This window comes from Diplotaxodon limnothrissa, linkage group LG4 (genome assembly GCF_057381915.1).
Source record: "Diplotaxodon limnothrissa isolate DT_005_m linkage group LG4, D_limnothrissa_male_GT1.1, whole genome shotgun sequence".
NCBI classification, from domain to species: Eukaryota; Metazoa; Chordata; class Actinopteri; order Cichliformes; family Cichlidae; genus Diplotaxodon; species Diplotaxodon limnothrissa.
This window is the reverse complement of record NC_140599.1, coordinates 747,631-763,403: the sequence shown is the minus strand read 5'-3', so window position 1 is coordinate 763,403 and position 15,773 is coordinate 747,631. Positions and strand designations below refer to the sequence as shown.

Here is a 15,773-nt window from a genome sequence, read left to right as displayed (position 1 = left end):
TTAGCTTACAAACATCTGAGCATAAAGTGCTGACAAGGAACCCTGGTGTAAACATTAAAATGAAAGTCAGTACAATGTGCAGATTGCAGAAATATACATAAACAAAATCAGTGGCTTTACCACACTCAGTTTTTCGACATCTGTGAACTACTAGACAGTCATTCAATTAAAAAATAATATTAAATAAATAAAACTAATAAATAAAAAATACACACATCTTACTGATCTCTGCAGTCAGTAACATTACACATAAAGTGCAAACATAATAGCAATTGTATAAACACACACACAAACACGCCTTTAAAGTTTAAAGGCGTGAAATTGGACGGTCTAGTTCTGATTAGCGTCACCGCTGTCTCGGTGGAGTTTAATAAACTCGGCCGTCTGCTTCTTGCTATCTAAAATATAACCAGACACTGGTGTAAATTCTCGACTGTCTCATACTTCTGTTTAATAAGTTTTCTGTTTGACGTTTAGTCAGCTGTGTGAAAACCAAGGAGGAACCCACCCGGGGGATTAATAAAGTTTTATTTTATCTAATCTAATAACTTTAATCTCAGCCAAACCGATTTACTCACGAACAAACAAAACACTGAAAAAAGCCCAACAATAACATTTTTAGGTTGTCTAAGTGACTTATATATTACGTTTAACCCGAGCAGCGAAACTCCGCGGTGATCTGAAAATGATGTGCCGGGAGTTGTGCCGTTCTCGGCCGCATCAGTAACCCTCGAGCTCCCGGCTAGCTGTCGAGCTGGTGGGTAGCAGACGCCTCTGAAAACGTCGAAGCACTTTTGCAAATATGGGATATCTTGATAAACCGAGCAGATATTTGATGTTTACACAACTACTTTCTCGCCTGAAAATATGTTAAAAGTTTATTTTGTGACCCAGAAAGATTAGTATGAGTAATTTTAAAACTTAGTAGCGGCCGCCATTGCTGGAAACTGGAGTTTGGCTGGGCCGCGCTATGAATTCTGGGATATGGTAGTAATTTGGACAGCCTTCGGCACGTCGCTGTGACGTAATCGGTCTACAAATGCGGCCTCAGGAGGATGCAGCCCATGAATTTGGACATGTCCAGAGTATAATTGCAGCCTTTGCGGTTAGAAAATTGCACTTGATCATGTCGCGATATTATCGCAAATGCGATATATCGTTCAGCCCTAATGGTCAGGCAGTGGTTTAGGGAGAGCTTGTTGTGGCAGAACATGTGTTTTCAGTATCGTTTGATCATGTTCGGTTAATTATGGCCAAAATCATGATCAGGACGCTGTTGTGTCTGTTCTGTTTGATAGGGCCGAAGCACTTATAGTTCATTTCGATTTTATGAACATGGCACCAATTGAAAACAATAGTTGCTTCATATTGTAAAGTAAAAGTGGAATGGAGATTTTGCCATGAAACAGGAAGTTGTTGTTGTGAAATCTGGTCGTGTAATGTCCCAAGATGGGCCGTAGCCTAAACCCAGCTGAAGCCAGGTATTTGGCAACATTGTGAGGCTTTGTATTTGAGGAAACTCCTCGTGGGGATCTTACTGGATCAATTTTAAAATGGGATATTTTTTTCTGCAGGAACATCCCAAAGCCTTCCAGTTCATCTATGTGAGCTCACAGCAGAGCGAGACTAAAGATTGATACAGAAATGTGTCATCTTCCTTTTGCGATACTTTATCAACACACCATTGTCAAATATCAGTGGTGAGCGAGCCTGAATGTTCATCCAGTATGCAGGCTCTCTAACTGACCTCACTCATCCCAGCCTGTTTGACTTCATGGGGACACTCGTCCAAACAAGAGTTTATTCATTTGCTGGGGTGCAGAACATTGAATAAAGGATGGATAGTGAGAGCAAGTCAGAGTATTATTCTGTTAAACCGACACTAACAAACAGCCTCCAGTATTTATTTCAGTTTTTTAATGCATTTCTTTAATAACATGCTAGCAGGTGCACAGCGGTGCTGTTGGTAACACTGAGAGTCGTTGGCTCCAGTCCAGTCGGCGCTCTTTCAGTTGGACTTTATTTGTTCACTTCAGTTTTAGTTATACAGATCGGCAGCCTGGCCCAGGGTCTACCCTGCTTCTCACTCCATGACAGCTGGGACAGGTTCCTGATGGAAACATAGTAGAACAGCAACAACAGGAGTCATCACACAGTTATTTTAACAGTGTGTTGAATGGAGTAAAGTCATTCCTGCTTTCTGTCTTGCAGTTAGAGCTGAGCGATAAAACAATAGAAATCCTGCAGAAACATAGTGGCTTCATAGCTGTAAAAACATGGCCATTATAAAGTCGGTCGAGCTCGTTCCATCCGTGTTTTGACAGAAAACATGAAAGGTCAACAGCAGTTGCACAGGTCGCAGGTCTGATTCATACAGACGACTAACTGCCAACTCCGTTTAGGCCGTAGTGCCCGTCGTGGACCCTCTGTTCCCCTTGGACAATAAGCGGTTCTCAGTTTTACTTTTGTTCTGCTTTGTTTACACTGTAAACTTTGTTGAATTTATGGTGAAGACTCACACAAAGGCTTTCACACTTTCCATTTTTGGGTTTGTTTCCCAACAATTGAAAATTGTTTGTTTTTATACCAAAAACCAGCGATAGAGGCGCTCAGCTGTGAAAGGCTGGATATTGTGGACACCCACCTTTGAGGGGACATTTTAGTGTCACGGTCAGGAGTCAAGTGTTGTTTCAAATCTTGTGAGCATAATAAGATGAGAAAAGTGTTTCCTAGGGGTTTCTTTTTCATACCGTACGTACATCTGCTAGCAGGTGGAGGGCTTTTTGTTTGTTTTTCCCGCTTTAGGCTGCAGTGGCTTCAACACAGACCACATAAGATGTGTGGAAGTTGGGCAATTTAAAAGTAGGAGCCATCAGACAACCAGACAGCCTTTATAGAGGATTACATTGGTTCCCATGTTGTGGGGATAACCTAGACTTGGTCACAAACTAGAGATGGCACGATACCACTTTTTTATGTCCGATACCGATATCATAAATTTGGATATCTGCCGATACCGATATGAATCCGATATAGTGTTTTTTAATCAACAAAACTGTTTTTTAAATATCTCGCTGCATTTTGTATAAGTTCATACTCAAGTTTAAAACAACAACTACACTAAAGCTATTCTGTTATACCTGTATGCAAAAAAAAATATTTCATAGTTCAGCAATACTGATCAATCTAATAAACTTAAACCTACACCATCCTCCCTATTCTGGTATTTTAAAGAGTACTTAGCGTAAATATTAAGCAACCTAACTAATAGGGTTCCAACTCCCAGCAACAACAAAAATAAATAAATAAAAAATAGGGAACCACCCCTCACGCTCCACCTCATGATGCTTAATCAACGTAATCAACCTTAATTTGATGCAGTGTGAAAAAAAATGCACAGAAATCAATTATTTTTCAAGAAATATTAAATAGATTCAACATCTTTCTTCAACAGAACTGCAGACTGCACAGATGGTACCTTCCCAAAGGAAAAAGTACTATAGCTTACTAGGGTATATATATTAGACTTAATAGTCACTATATACAGTAATTGACTTCTATTCATTTTACATCAAATTAAAACTTTGTGTGTCAGATAATTATTTATTAAAAGCTAGACATTTTAAATGAGAATAAGAAAGAAAAGTATGTCTTTGTGCCCCTTTTCCCTGTTAATGCCCTATCGGCCCCCCTGGCTAAACTTTGCTAGATCTGCCCCTGCACAGTTACCAGCGTCAGCTACGTAGAAAAAGATCCTGGAGTAGAAACTAATAATAAATAAATTCTAACAACAGCTGATCAAGCTTAAACGTGCTGCTGTTGTTCAGCCGCTGGTTTCCTCTTTCTGGTGCAAAGTGGACCAAAAACAAAGACGGACTCGCGACAGAAAAGCCGATCAGCTGATTTAAGCAGTTTCACGATTGAAGTAGCAGCAAGAGAGCGAGAGGCAGTAGCTCGTTAAGCTTAACGTGGGAATGCTTTACAAACATTCAGAGATGGACTTACACACTTGCTTTACTTCTCTCGGGGATAACTTTGTCGGAGATGAAATGCCGGGTTGCTAGCGAAGCTCCACATGCTATCCAGACCACAGGTCGCGCATGCCACAGCCGCTCTATCACGTGATGCATACTGCTCCGACGTGCTAACGTTCTGAGGTGAGTTACGGCGTGTTGCAAGTTTTGTGAGGTGCTTTCGTGATATTTAATGGATCGGATTACATTTTTTATTTTTCTCCGATATCCGATCCAGTAATTTAGGTCAGTATCGGACTGATACCGATACGTAATATCGGATCGGTCCATCTCTATCACAAACATTGACAGAGTTCTTGCAAGGCTTCAAAAATCCACATCCACCCTCACCAAATCAGGTGGACCCTACACTAATGCATGACCAACCACCTGTTGGAATTCCTTATATGAGGAATTTCTTAATCAGACTGTGTGTATAGTCCCAGCAGGGGACACGTGGCAGCTGATGGCAGCTACAGAGATACAATCTAAGAAACAGAAGCACACAACTCACCTCCGTCTTACCATTAATGTCAGAAATACAAGTCTAGGGCAGGGCTCTAGACCAGTGGCCCCCAACCCCCGGGCCTCGGACCGGTACCGGTCCGTGAGTCGTTTGGCACCGGGCCGCGAGAGTTGAGGCTCAGGTGTGAAATGTGTAGTTTTCAGGGTTTTTATTGGTTTTCAGCGTTATTTTGTTATCGTTTTTATCGTTAACTCTGTTTTCCTGGGTCTTTTCACGTGTTATGAATAAACCTTCTTTTTTTAGTTTTATTTTGTTGTATTTATCCGCGACACCTTAAAGGCCGGTCCATGAAAATATTGTCGGGCATAAACCGTCCGTGGCGCAAAAAAGGTTGGAGACCGCTGCTCTAGACTAACTCTTTGCCACGGTTGCACCGGTGCGCCTAACTTTTTCTCTTAGGCACATCAGCACAAAAGTTAGGTGCACCCAAATTTTTCAACTGCATTGCTTAACACCGCAGTAAGAGTAATATTAAACCATTGTTGGAAACTGGAATTGGCTGCAGTCCTGGGATAGGTGACGAGCCAGGTGACGAAGGCTGTCCCAATTCGAAGGCTTAGTTTTAATATTACTCTTTCTGGGTCACAAAATAAACTTTAAAGATATTTTCAGGCGAGAATGTAGCTGTGTGAACTTCAAATATCTGCTCGGTCCCAGATCTGATGCACACACTGGAACTCTTTCCCATGTTGCTGTCTGTGTTTATTGTGCTGTGGTGTGTTGATATCTGTGCGTTCCTGTATTATCCTTCTGTGTTACACATTTCGATGTTTTTTTCCTCGCTACCTGGCCTGACCTGTCTCCCCAATGTGATGTTTGTGTTGTATGTACGGTTGGCAAGGTCTGTCATCTCGGTTGTGGGCAAAAGACCTGCAACTGACAAATAAAGGCTCTCTCATCTCATCTCAAGACGTCGCATATTTGCAAAAGTGCTCGAAGTTTTTGGAGACGTCTGTTACCCACCAGCTCGACGTTTTGTGAGATCTCGCAAAAGTTCATCTTCATTTTTTTCTCCCATGTCCCTTGCAGGGCTCCGTAGTTATCCAAACATTTTGTCAAATAGTTTCAGTCAAAGAAAAATGAAAACGGTCTCACGATTAGCTGTTGCTGGTTTGCGCGATCTTAAAGTTGCCTTCAGTGGCCAGATCTGTCCACCTCTGAATGCTGATGCTACACGAGTGTCTTTGTGTTTTTAACCTTATCAGGTAAGAGCAAGGAGGCTGAGATCAAACGGATTAATAAAGAGCTGGCCAACATCCGCTCCAAGTTCAAAGGGGACAAGGCTTTGGATGGCTACAGCAAGAAGAAGTATGTCTGCAAGCTGCTCTTTATCTTTCTGCTTGGCCATGACATTGACTTTGGACACATGGAGGCCGTCAACCTGCTGAGCTCCAACAAGTACACAGAGAAACAGATTGTAAGTCTTTCACAGCGTTGTAGTCTTGTTCTTTAAATGCATGTCAGTGTGTGAGATGCATGCAAGTGTTGCACTACTGTGTGTGTGTGTGTGTGTGTGTGTAGTATAAAAGCCCTTTGAGTGCTACGTAGCAGTATAAAAGTGCTGTATGAACATGGGCTGCATTTCCACTTTTCACGTGTCCACTAAACACTGTGACCAAGCGTTCACAGCTGGCCCACTTCTGCTCCAGTGTACAGGAGGGACTCAAACACCCGATCCCTGACCCGTTGAGGCTCACCAGATATAAGACGTGAGAGTGTTGACAGCATCATTTCCCTGTTTTATTGAATAAAAACAGAATTAGATTATTTGTGACATAGCTAACGTGGTAGTCCTTTACTTCACGTCACTACCAGCTGTGATTCGTCACCGCCGCACGCTTTTCCAGGGTGTTTTTATTTATACTTACATTTTAGGAAAAAACATGAAGCCCTGTGTGGATTCATGTATTCTTTGAAATGCTGTTTGAAAAAACTGAAGTAAATGTTTGCAGAACAAATCCTTCTGCTGCTGAGACCTTTTCATTTCCTGACTGTGGGGTGTGGAGAGTTTCCTCAGGAACAGGAAATGTTTAGTTAGCAGAATAAGGATGATTCAGGATCCATGTGGTTTGAGAAGTGACTGCTGCGACTGACTCAACACGACCGCTAATAAGCTCCAGACCTTCACCCTGATCCGAGCTGGGAACTTTGATTTCTACCAAGTTTACAAACAAGTGTGTAAACCTGTAGCACTTCCTGTGGTTTGTTTCACACAGTGTTGCAGCGTACACCTGGGCTCGGATCACGTTCACACAATAAACAAACGGCTCTGGAGTTCCTTTGGAGCCGTACTGAGACCAGCTTCAAAGGGTCTCGGTGCAGGTGTTCAACTGCAGGTGTGAGAGCACACGTAGCTAGGGATGGGTATCGTTTAGGTTTTATCCGATACCGGTGCCAAACCGGTACTTTTGAAATGGTGCCGGTGCTTAAACGGTGCTCAAACCGGTGCTTAAAGAATGAAGAACACAAACTTTGTCCAAAAACCTCTCATGTTCAGCTGTTTTTTGTAAAAAGATAACAATGTTAGCCTTTTCTGCAGCTATGGGGCATATATGGCATCACTCTTGGCTGGAAGCAGTGCTTAAACAATGGAAAAAACACAAACTTTGTCCTAAACCTCTCATGTTTAACTGTTTCCCTCTTTTTCTTTGGTCATTTTAGCCTTTTTGGCCAGGGTGAAGGGAGCATCTGCCATCAAACAAGAAGACAGCCGCATGTAGCTATGATGATGTTTGCTAGTTCACCTTACATGCATTAATGTAATAACGTGGTTAGCCTACTCAACGTAAATTACACACGAACAACATGAAGCTACTCACGCAGAGAAGAACGGCTGCTGCTGCATCATCATCCTCATCATTCCTGCTACACTGGCAGGGCTAGGGGCCAGGACTCTATTCTTCGTGTTTTTGGGGATGTTGCTCCGGGTCCGATAACAGGCACCACACCCGCAGTAGATGCGCTCGGTGTGAGGTCTCGCAGCAAGCTATCAAATACGGCGCATTTCTGGGCTTTTAAAAAAAACGCTATGCGTCGCCAGCTGTTTAATCGGATTCGAGGTGTTACCTCCTTTGACAGTATCACAGTATCAGCTTAAAGCACTTGTTGCTGCTGAGTTTGCATATTTTGCTGTGAAGTACAGCCAGACTTTTGACCGCTTCGCCTTGGACATTTTTAATCTGTAGCTCTGCTCTAAAAGAACGTACGTACCTGGCCCCGCCTACTATCCTCGGAAACGTAAAATGATTGGCTAGAATCCAAAGTGTATCACAGCTCAGGAAAAAAAAGCAGCGAAATGTGCGCTGCTTTTCGGTCTGGTTACTACCGTTTATGTCAGAACACCGGTACCCATCCCTACACGTAGCACACATGCAGTGACTGCTGTTGCTGAGTGGGATCAGCTTTCCTAATGAATTTTGGGATGAACCATTTCTTTACATAGTTTTAAGATCTGATCTATGAAGCCTTAATCCAGGTGTTTCTATTAAAAGAGAGACCTCTGTAGACCCAGTACAGCAGATACTGAGTGTATAACAGGCGTCAGCTGGTCATTTGTGTCACAGCTCGTTAGTTTCACATGACACCTGATACTCTCGCTGTGTCCCAAAACGTCGGCCGCGTCCTCCTGAGGCCGCATTTGTAGGCCGATTACGTCACAGCCAGGTGATGAAGGCTGTCCCAGTTCGTCGACTCCTTCAAATGCGGCCGACAAATCCGTCCTTCATTTCCCCGAATTTGAAGGATGGGTCGGGTGTGTCCTTCGTGGCCCACCATTCCAGTTTCCAACAATGGCGGCAGCTAGTTAGTTTTAATATTACTGTTATTAATCTTTCTGGGTCACAAAATAAACGTTTAACATATTTTCAGGCGAGAATGAATCTGTGTAAACCTCAAATATCTGCTCGGTTTATCAAAACATCGCATATTTGCAAAAGTGCGCCGACGTTTTCGGAGACGTCTGTTACCCACCAGCTCGACAGCTGACCGGGAGGTCGAGGGTCACTGAAGCCGCTAAGAACAACGAACTCCCAGCTTCATCGTTTTCAGACCCACCGCCGTCTTTCGCTGCTCAGGTTAAACATGATATATGAGTCACTCAGATAACTTAAAAATGTTATTGTTTGGCTTTTTTCGGTGTTTGATTGGTTCCTGAGTAAATCAGTTTGGCTGAGATTTAAAGTTATTAGGTAAAATAAAACTTTATTAACCCATCGGGTGGTTTTCACACAGCTGACTAAACGTCAAACAGAAAACTGATTAAACAGAAGTGTGAGACAGTCGAGAGTTTACTGCAGTGTCCTGTTATATTTTAGACAGCAAGGAGCAGACGGCCGAGTTTATTAAACTCCACCGAGACCGCGGTGACGCTGATCTGAAGGCTAGACCGTCTAATTTCACAGCCTCGCACTTCCGGCCTTCTCGGTCTTCGGAGGACCCGGCCCACGTAGACCGCAAAGGCCGGGTCCTCCGAAGGATGCGGCTTAGGTTTTGGGACACAGCTCCTGTTAACCTGTGAGTGTGCTAACATCATAACACAACGTGGGTGACACAGCAGCTGGTGTAAACTGCTTAGTCCACAAAATCGTGACACATGCAGAGCACACGCTGTGGGACGCTGTGTTTGAAAGCCACTCACTGTTACTGTCGATGTGGATTTGTCCAGGGCTACCTGTTCATCTCAGTGCTGGTGAATAGCAATAGTGAGCTAATCCGTCTGATCAACAACGCCATCAAGAACGACCTGTCCAGCCGCAACCCCACCTTCATGTGCCTGGCGCTTCACTGTATTGCGAACGTGGGAAGCCGTGAGATGGCCGAAGCCTTTGCCAGTGAGATCCCTCGGATACTGGTTGCAGGGTAAGTGTTTTTGATGCTTCACTGTTGTTGGGTTGTTTTTGTACTTATTTTAGATTAACTCCTGTTAACTGTGATACTGTGAATGTGATGCAACGCAGTGATACGATGGACAGTGTGAAACAGTCAGCGGCCCTTTGTCTGCTGCGGCTCTATAAGACTTCTCCCGACTTGGTGCTGATGGGTGAATGGACGTCCCGTGTAGTGCACTTACTCAACGACCAACACATGGTAAGAGCACAGAGGTCATTCAGCAGCAGGACCCTTCATGCTGTGGAGGACTTAGCATCGCGTGGGCCGCTTGTTCTGCTCAGTGTTCCTTCCTGTCGACAGTGACTTATGGTAAATGGTAAATGGCCTGTATTTATATAGCGCTTTACTAGTCCCTAAGGACCCCAAAGCGCTTTACATATCCAGTCATCCACCTATTCACACACACATTCACACACTGGTGATGGCAGCTACATTGTAGCCACAGCCACCCTGGGGCGCACTGACAGAGGCGAGGCTGCCGGACACTGGCGCCACCGGGCCCTCTGACCACCACCAGTAGGCAACGGGTGAAGTGTCTTGCCCAAGGACACAACAACCGAGACTGTCCGAGCCGGGGCTCGAACCAGCAACCTTCCGATTACAAGGCAAACTCCCAACTCTTGAGCCACGATCGCCACTTATCATTAGAGCATTAGAACTCAGTAAATACTCTAAGAAGGATAATATCCTAGGTCATGTAAATCCTAACCTTTCAGCCCAGCTGAGCACCTGTGGACGTGTCATTGGTTCATTTCAGTTTTATTTACATTATGCTAAATCACAAAAACAGCACTTTATATTGTGAGTCCCTACAGTGATGTAGAGAAACCCCTCCAACGATCAGCCAGAGATGAATACGAACTAACCAATCCGAGCATGGAGTGGTTCCCAGAGCTTAAAGGCTTTCAAACATGTTGAGCGCCATCTTGTGCCAGTGCTGAGCGTGACTTCATCGGGTTGGCTGGTTGATGGTAACATACACTTAGATTTGTTTATGTTAGCTAACTAGTGACAGAACCATAACTCGGTGGGATATAAGGAAACCAAAATCAGTCTAAGCGATCCCTTTTATAGTAACCCAAGCACAGCCAAACAGCTGCTGGTGTTTGGGGAGGTCTTACTCCATCACCCCATCACACACACAAACCTACTTTCCCTGCAGACGTGCTGATGGCATTCGCTAAGAATCATAGTTCTGTTTGTGGTGTGATGTTCTTGGAAAAAGAAAGATTGTTCTGTTCATGAGATAGAGCTGATCGCAGCAGCCGATTGTGCCGCTCGTACATCTGGCCACACCAGGAAAAATCTGTTCCTGACGCCATCCTGTCACCTGACCAGGCTCTCCTCCACACTCTTCTCATTCATAAAGAGCTTCACTAAAACGAACATCACAGCTGTTTCAGTGCCGCTAGCCAAACAACACAAAAAGGCTCCTTAAGGAACCGAGTGGACGGTACATCCTTGTACATCCCCTGTAGTTTTCCTTCTGGCCAGTTTATTCCCCTCACCCGACCGACAGGGTGGATGTCTGTCCCTGCCTGAGCCTGGCTCTGCCGGAGGGTTCTGTCTGTCAAAAGGGAGTTTGTCCTTCCCACTATCGCCAAGTGCCTTTTCACAGGGCGATCGTTGGGTTTCCTTCTGATATTGTAGCTTTTTTATCTTCTGATATGAACTCTGTTGAGGCAGCTGTTGTTCAGACTTGGTACAATATAAATTGAACTGGGTTAGTGACTCAGCATAAGTCTGTATAGGCGCCAAAGCAGCGGTGGTATTTGTTTTTACCGGAACGTTTTAACTGTAGAATAATGAGAACAATGACTGAATGAACCCTGTAACACTTCAGAGTCCTGCACTTTGTTTTCACATGATTAAATTTTCTGCCTGCATTTGTCTGTTTTTCAATGAGCCACTGAAACATGTTGTGATGTACCAGTTGTCTCCGCTGTGATGAATCGGTGCGGTTACTCATTTTCTCTTTGTGGGTGGGGTTAGGGTGTAGTGACAGCAGCCATCTCCCTCATCACCTGCCTGAGCCAGAAGAATCCAGACGAGTTTAAGACGTGCGTTTCCCTCGCCGTCTCCCGCCTCAGCAGGGTGAGTGTCAGAAACAATTGTATGTAAAATGTTCATGTTTGTAACTCTCACTGTTGATGCTGCTCATTAGTCTCGGTGTTAGCTCAGGATTCCCAGATGTACCGAGTCAGTCACGTGTTGAAGCTGAACCTGCAGGGTTGGACCCGCTGACTGGCCGTTACATTTAAGCCGCTTCTTCTTTCTACTCGCAAAGAAACAAGGCAGCCTCCCAGATAAATACACAGACAGACTATGGCCTCCTGCACAGTAAATCCACATGGATATCTGGGATATTTAATACACAGCGTTTGGTGAATAAGAGGGGTGAAAAACACACACTGGTTTTTTATCCTTCATTTATTCCTGTTTGTTGTTCAAATATGCCGTGTACACTTCTCCATCAGTAGTAGCAGAAAGGCACCCTCCACCTGCAGAGCTGAATGAACCAGCAGCTTCTCGATGGTGTTGCACAGCAGATCCAAATCAACAGTGCTGCATTCATAAATCAGTTAGGAGAAGATCCCAACTCGTGGTTAGTTTGTCACGAGTTAACACAGAGAGGCAGACAACCACTCACACCGCACATTCGCACCAATTTACAATCACCACTTAACCCAGAGCTTCCCAAAGTGTGGGGCGCGCCCCCTAGGGGGGGCCCAGAGCCATTGCAGGGGTGGGTGCGGTATGAAAAGGGAAAAAACCCAAAAACGCTTGGACACTGCTAGCACGGGGCGCCCACACAAACGCAAAGCAGGAGATGAAGCATTGCTGAATATGTTTCCAAACCAACTTCATTCCAAGCCAAAGACTAGAAAATATGGTGAAGCAAATCTGCCCTTTGGCTTCACCTGCACAGGTGCCGAGGTAGGTCTCCCTGCAGGATTGGTCTTTCCTTCGTCGGGAGCAGCGCTGGGCTGTTTAAATCAAGTTACAGCGGGATACAAATAACATCAGGCTGATCCTGCCACAGTTTGTTCCCCGGTTCAAATCACGGACAAACAGGATCCCACAGCTGTTTGTTTTTAAACCTATTTTGCACAGAGAGGCATTTTTTTGAAAAATGTATTGATGCAATGTTGAATATTATTACACAGGAAAAAAAACAACTACATGTAAAATAATGACACCGTGACGCCTCTGCCTTTGTAATGGAGGGACAGTAACTGCGTGTAAATCTGCAGACAGTCAGATTAACAGTATTTCGTCTCTATCTGTCATTCTGCAGTTCATCTCATGTAAACAATAACGTGGCCACAGCGTGACGTGAAAAAGGCACATAGCTTTGACGTTGCGTGACGAACTCTGTATTCCTCGTTCACACGTAAACGCAAAAAAAGGAGTTTTAAAAAATCTCAGTTTTTGGTGATTCGAAATAGGGCTGGGCGATATGACCCAAAATTCATATCTCGATATTTTTTAGCTGGATGGCGATATAAGATATATATCTCGATATATTTTTTTTAAGCCATAAAGTAAGAACAAAAAGAGAGTTCTTAGTCAAAGCTGTGTCCCAGATGTCACACAGGCACTTTTATTAACATACAGCACAGATGTACATGAAAAATTACTCAAAATTAAATTATGAGCATTCATTAAATAATCATGCTCCATAAATAAAAGAAAACAAGGTTGTTTTTGTGCTAAACAAAGAGCTCACAATTGTGCAGTCAAAATGTAAACTAAAAGACGCTGAGCGTAATAACAAAGACAGACAGATTTCACAGCAGCTCTATTTCCAAGTTTTACTGTGTGACTGATAGCCTGGAGTTTGAAATCCACTTCATAATCACGTCTCTTACAGGTGCCATTTATGGTCCTTATACACACACAGTACGGTAATATTACGTTGAAGCACAGTACGTATCACTCCGCGAAGCTCTTCGGTAGCCGTAATGCGCCGACAATCTATCAAGCGGTGCAGCTCCGTAGTTTACCAAAGTCGTACTCAAACATTTGTGACAGATTGCTGAGCGCTGTGTACCACATAAAATCGGTTCGCGGCCATCAAGCACAACCAGAATTCATACATAAGGCGCGCTATCAACTTTTGAGAGAATGAAAGGATTTTAGGGTTAGCGCTGTTAGCTCGTTAGCATGTTTAGCTCGTTAGCACGTTGACGCCGTCCAGCCCCACGCATGGGGCGATGCGCAGTAACTCGTTAACGGAGATTTGCCGTGTCCGTCTTGTCGCTGCCTGCACGTGAAGCGATGGGGTAGGAGGGGGAGTTGTCTTCAGTGAAGGCGAGGCGGAGTAACGTTGCGTAGAGACAAAAGTGGACGAAAGAGAGGCAAACTTGCGGCTCCACAACTATAATTATAACGTAACATAGACTATATCGATATAAAGGATATTGTCACATCTTATATCTCGTATAAAAAAATATCGATATGTTTTAAAAACTCGATATATCGCCCATCTCTAATTCGAAACACCGTTTACGTAGACGAAACAGCTGCGTGTTCAAAAACACCCGTGTAGGTGCGGACGCAGCGTAAAAGAGTTAGTAGTTTATTTTATTACTACCTGTAATTTATTGCAGTTTACTTGTATTTGCTTATGTGTTTACTAAATGTTTGAGGTGTGAAATAAACCGCAACGGGGCAAAATATGGGCGTGTGTGGTTGGAGGATGTGTTTGTGCGGGGGGGGGGGTTTCTTGTAAAACAAAGGGGGCCTAGGAAAAAAAGTTTGGGAACCACTGACGGTGTTTGGACTGTGGGGGGAGCCACACTCCACACAGAAAGGCCAGCCAGTGGGTTCGACCGGGAAGGTTCTGCTGTTACAGGGCCCAAGGCTTTACTGCACGGTTGAGAGCAGGCTTCCACACAGATGCTCTGCAGACGGTTTCATCTCAATGATAAATACTGTTTGTTCTCCAGATCGTTTCGTCAGCCTCCACCGATCTGCAGGATTACACCTACTATTTTGTGCCGGCACCCTGGCTTTCCTGCAAGCTGTTGCGCTTGCTGCAGTGTTACCCTCCACCAGAAGATGGTGCTGTCAAGGGCCGTCTGGTAGAGTGTCTGGAGACCATTCTTAATAAGGCCCAGGAGCCACCAAAGTCAAAGAAGGTGCAGCACTCAAATGCTAAAAATGCCATCCTGTTTGAGGCTATTTCACTTATCATCCACTATGACAGGTGAGTACTGTCTGTAGCATCCTCACTGACTTATTATTGAAATGAACTGTTATCACTCGAGTTTAAAGAATGCACGCTAACTCGCGCCACACATTTAATCTAAGTGCAGTCGGCTGCCAGCCTGTGCTGCTCATGCTGTAATGACACTGTAAATAAGTGTGTAATTACTGATGTGTGTGCATGCAGTCTACCTGTGTATGTTTGTAACACATTCTGGTGTAAGTGACTCCAGTTCTGACAGGTGAGCCAGCAAAGCTCGTCATCGATAACAGTTTCCTGTGGCACCATCAGTGTTGCTTGTTAAACACCCAGCAGAGAAGATGAGCTGTAACACTAATGTGACACTAATGTGACTTTAATGTAGCACTAATGTAACTCTAATGTAACTCTAATGTAACTCTAATGTAGCACTAATGTAGCACTAATGTGACACTATTTTAACTCTAATGTAGCACTAATGTAGCACTAATGTGACACTAATGTGACACTATTTTAACTCTAATGTAGCACTAATGTGACACTATTTTAACTCTAATGTAGCACTAATGTAGCACTAATGTGACACTATTTTAACTCTAATGTAGCACTAATGTAGCACTAATGTGACACTAATGTGACACTATTTTAACTCTAATGTAGCACTAATGTGACACTATTTTAACTCTAATGTAGCACTAATGTAGCACTAATGTGACACTATTTTAACTCTAATGTAGCACTAATGTAGCACTAATGTGACACTATTTTAACTCTAATGTAGCACTAATGTAGCACTAATGTGACACTATTTTAACTCTAATGTAGCACTAATGTGACACTATTTTAACTCTAATGTAGCACTAATGTAGCACTAATGTGACACTAATGTGACACTATTTTAACTCTAATGTAGCACTAATGTAGCACTAATGTGACACTAATGTGACACTATTTTAACTAATGTAGCACTAATGTAACACTAATGTAGCACTATTTTAACTCTAATGTAGCACTAATGTGACACTAATGTGACACTATTTTAACTCTAATGTAGCACTAATGTAACTCTAATGTGACACTAATGTGACTCTAATGTAGCACTAATGTGACTCTAATGTAGCACTAATGTGACTCTAATGTAGCACTAATGTGACTC

The 15,773-nt window shown here is 43.6% G+C and overlaps 1 protein-coding gene across 3 annotated transcripts in view; it reads left to right on the top strand.

Annotated features, from left to right (window-relative positions):
* ap2a1 (adaptor related protein complex 2 subunit alpha 1) overlaps nucleotides 1-15,773 on the top strand; it is a 37,958-nt gene that overhangs the window by 2,604 nt on the left and 19,581 nt on the right. For all 3 annotated transcript variants that reach the window (XM_085351233.1, XM_085351232.1, XM_085351231.1), the window contains exons 2-6: nucleotides 5,745-5,956; nucleotides 9,203-9,396; nucleotides 9,495-9,624; nucleotides 11,419-11,520; nucleotides 14,379-14,638. In XM_085351233.1, coding sequence (XP_085207359.1) covers nucleotides 5,745-5,956; nucleotides 9,203-9,396; nucleotides 9,495-9,624; nucleotides 11,419-11,520; nucleotides 14,379-14,638 — 898 coding nt within the window. The remainder of the gene's footprint in view (nucleotides 1-5,744; nucleotides 5,957-9,202; nucleotides 9,397-9,494; nucleotides 9,625-11,418; nucleotides 11,521-14,378; nucleotides 14,639-15,773) is intronic.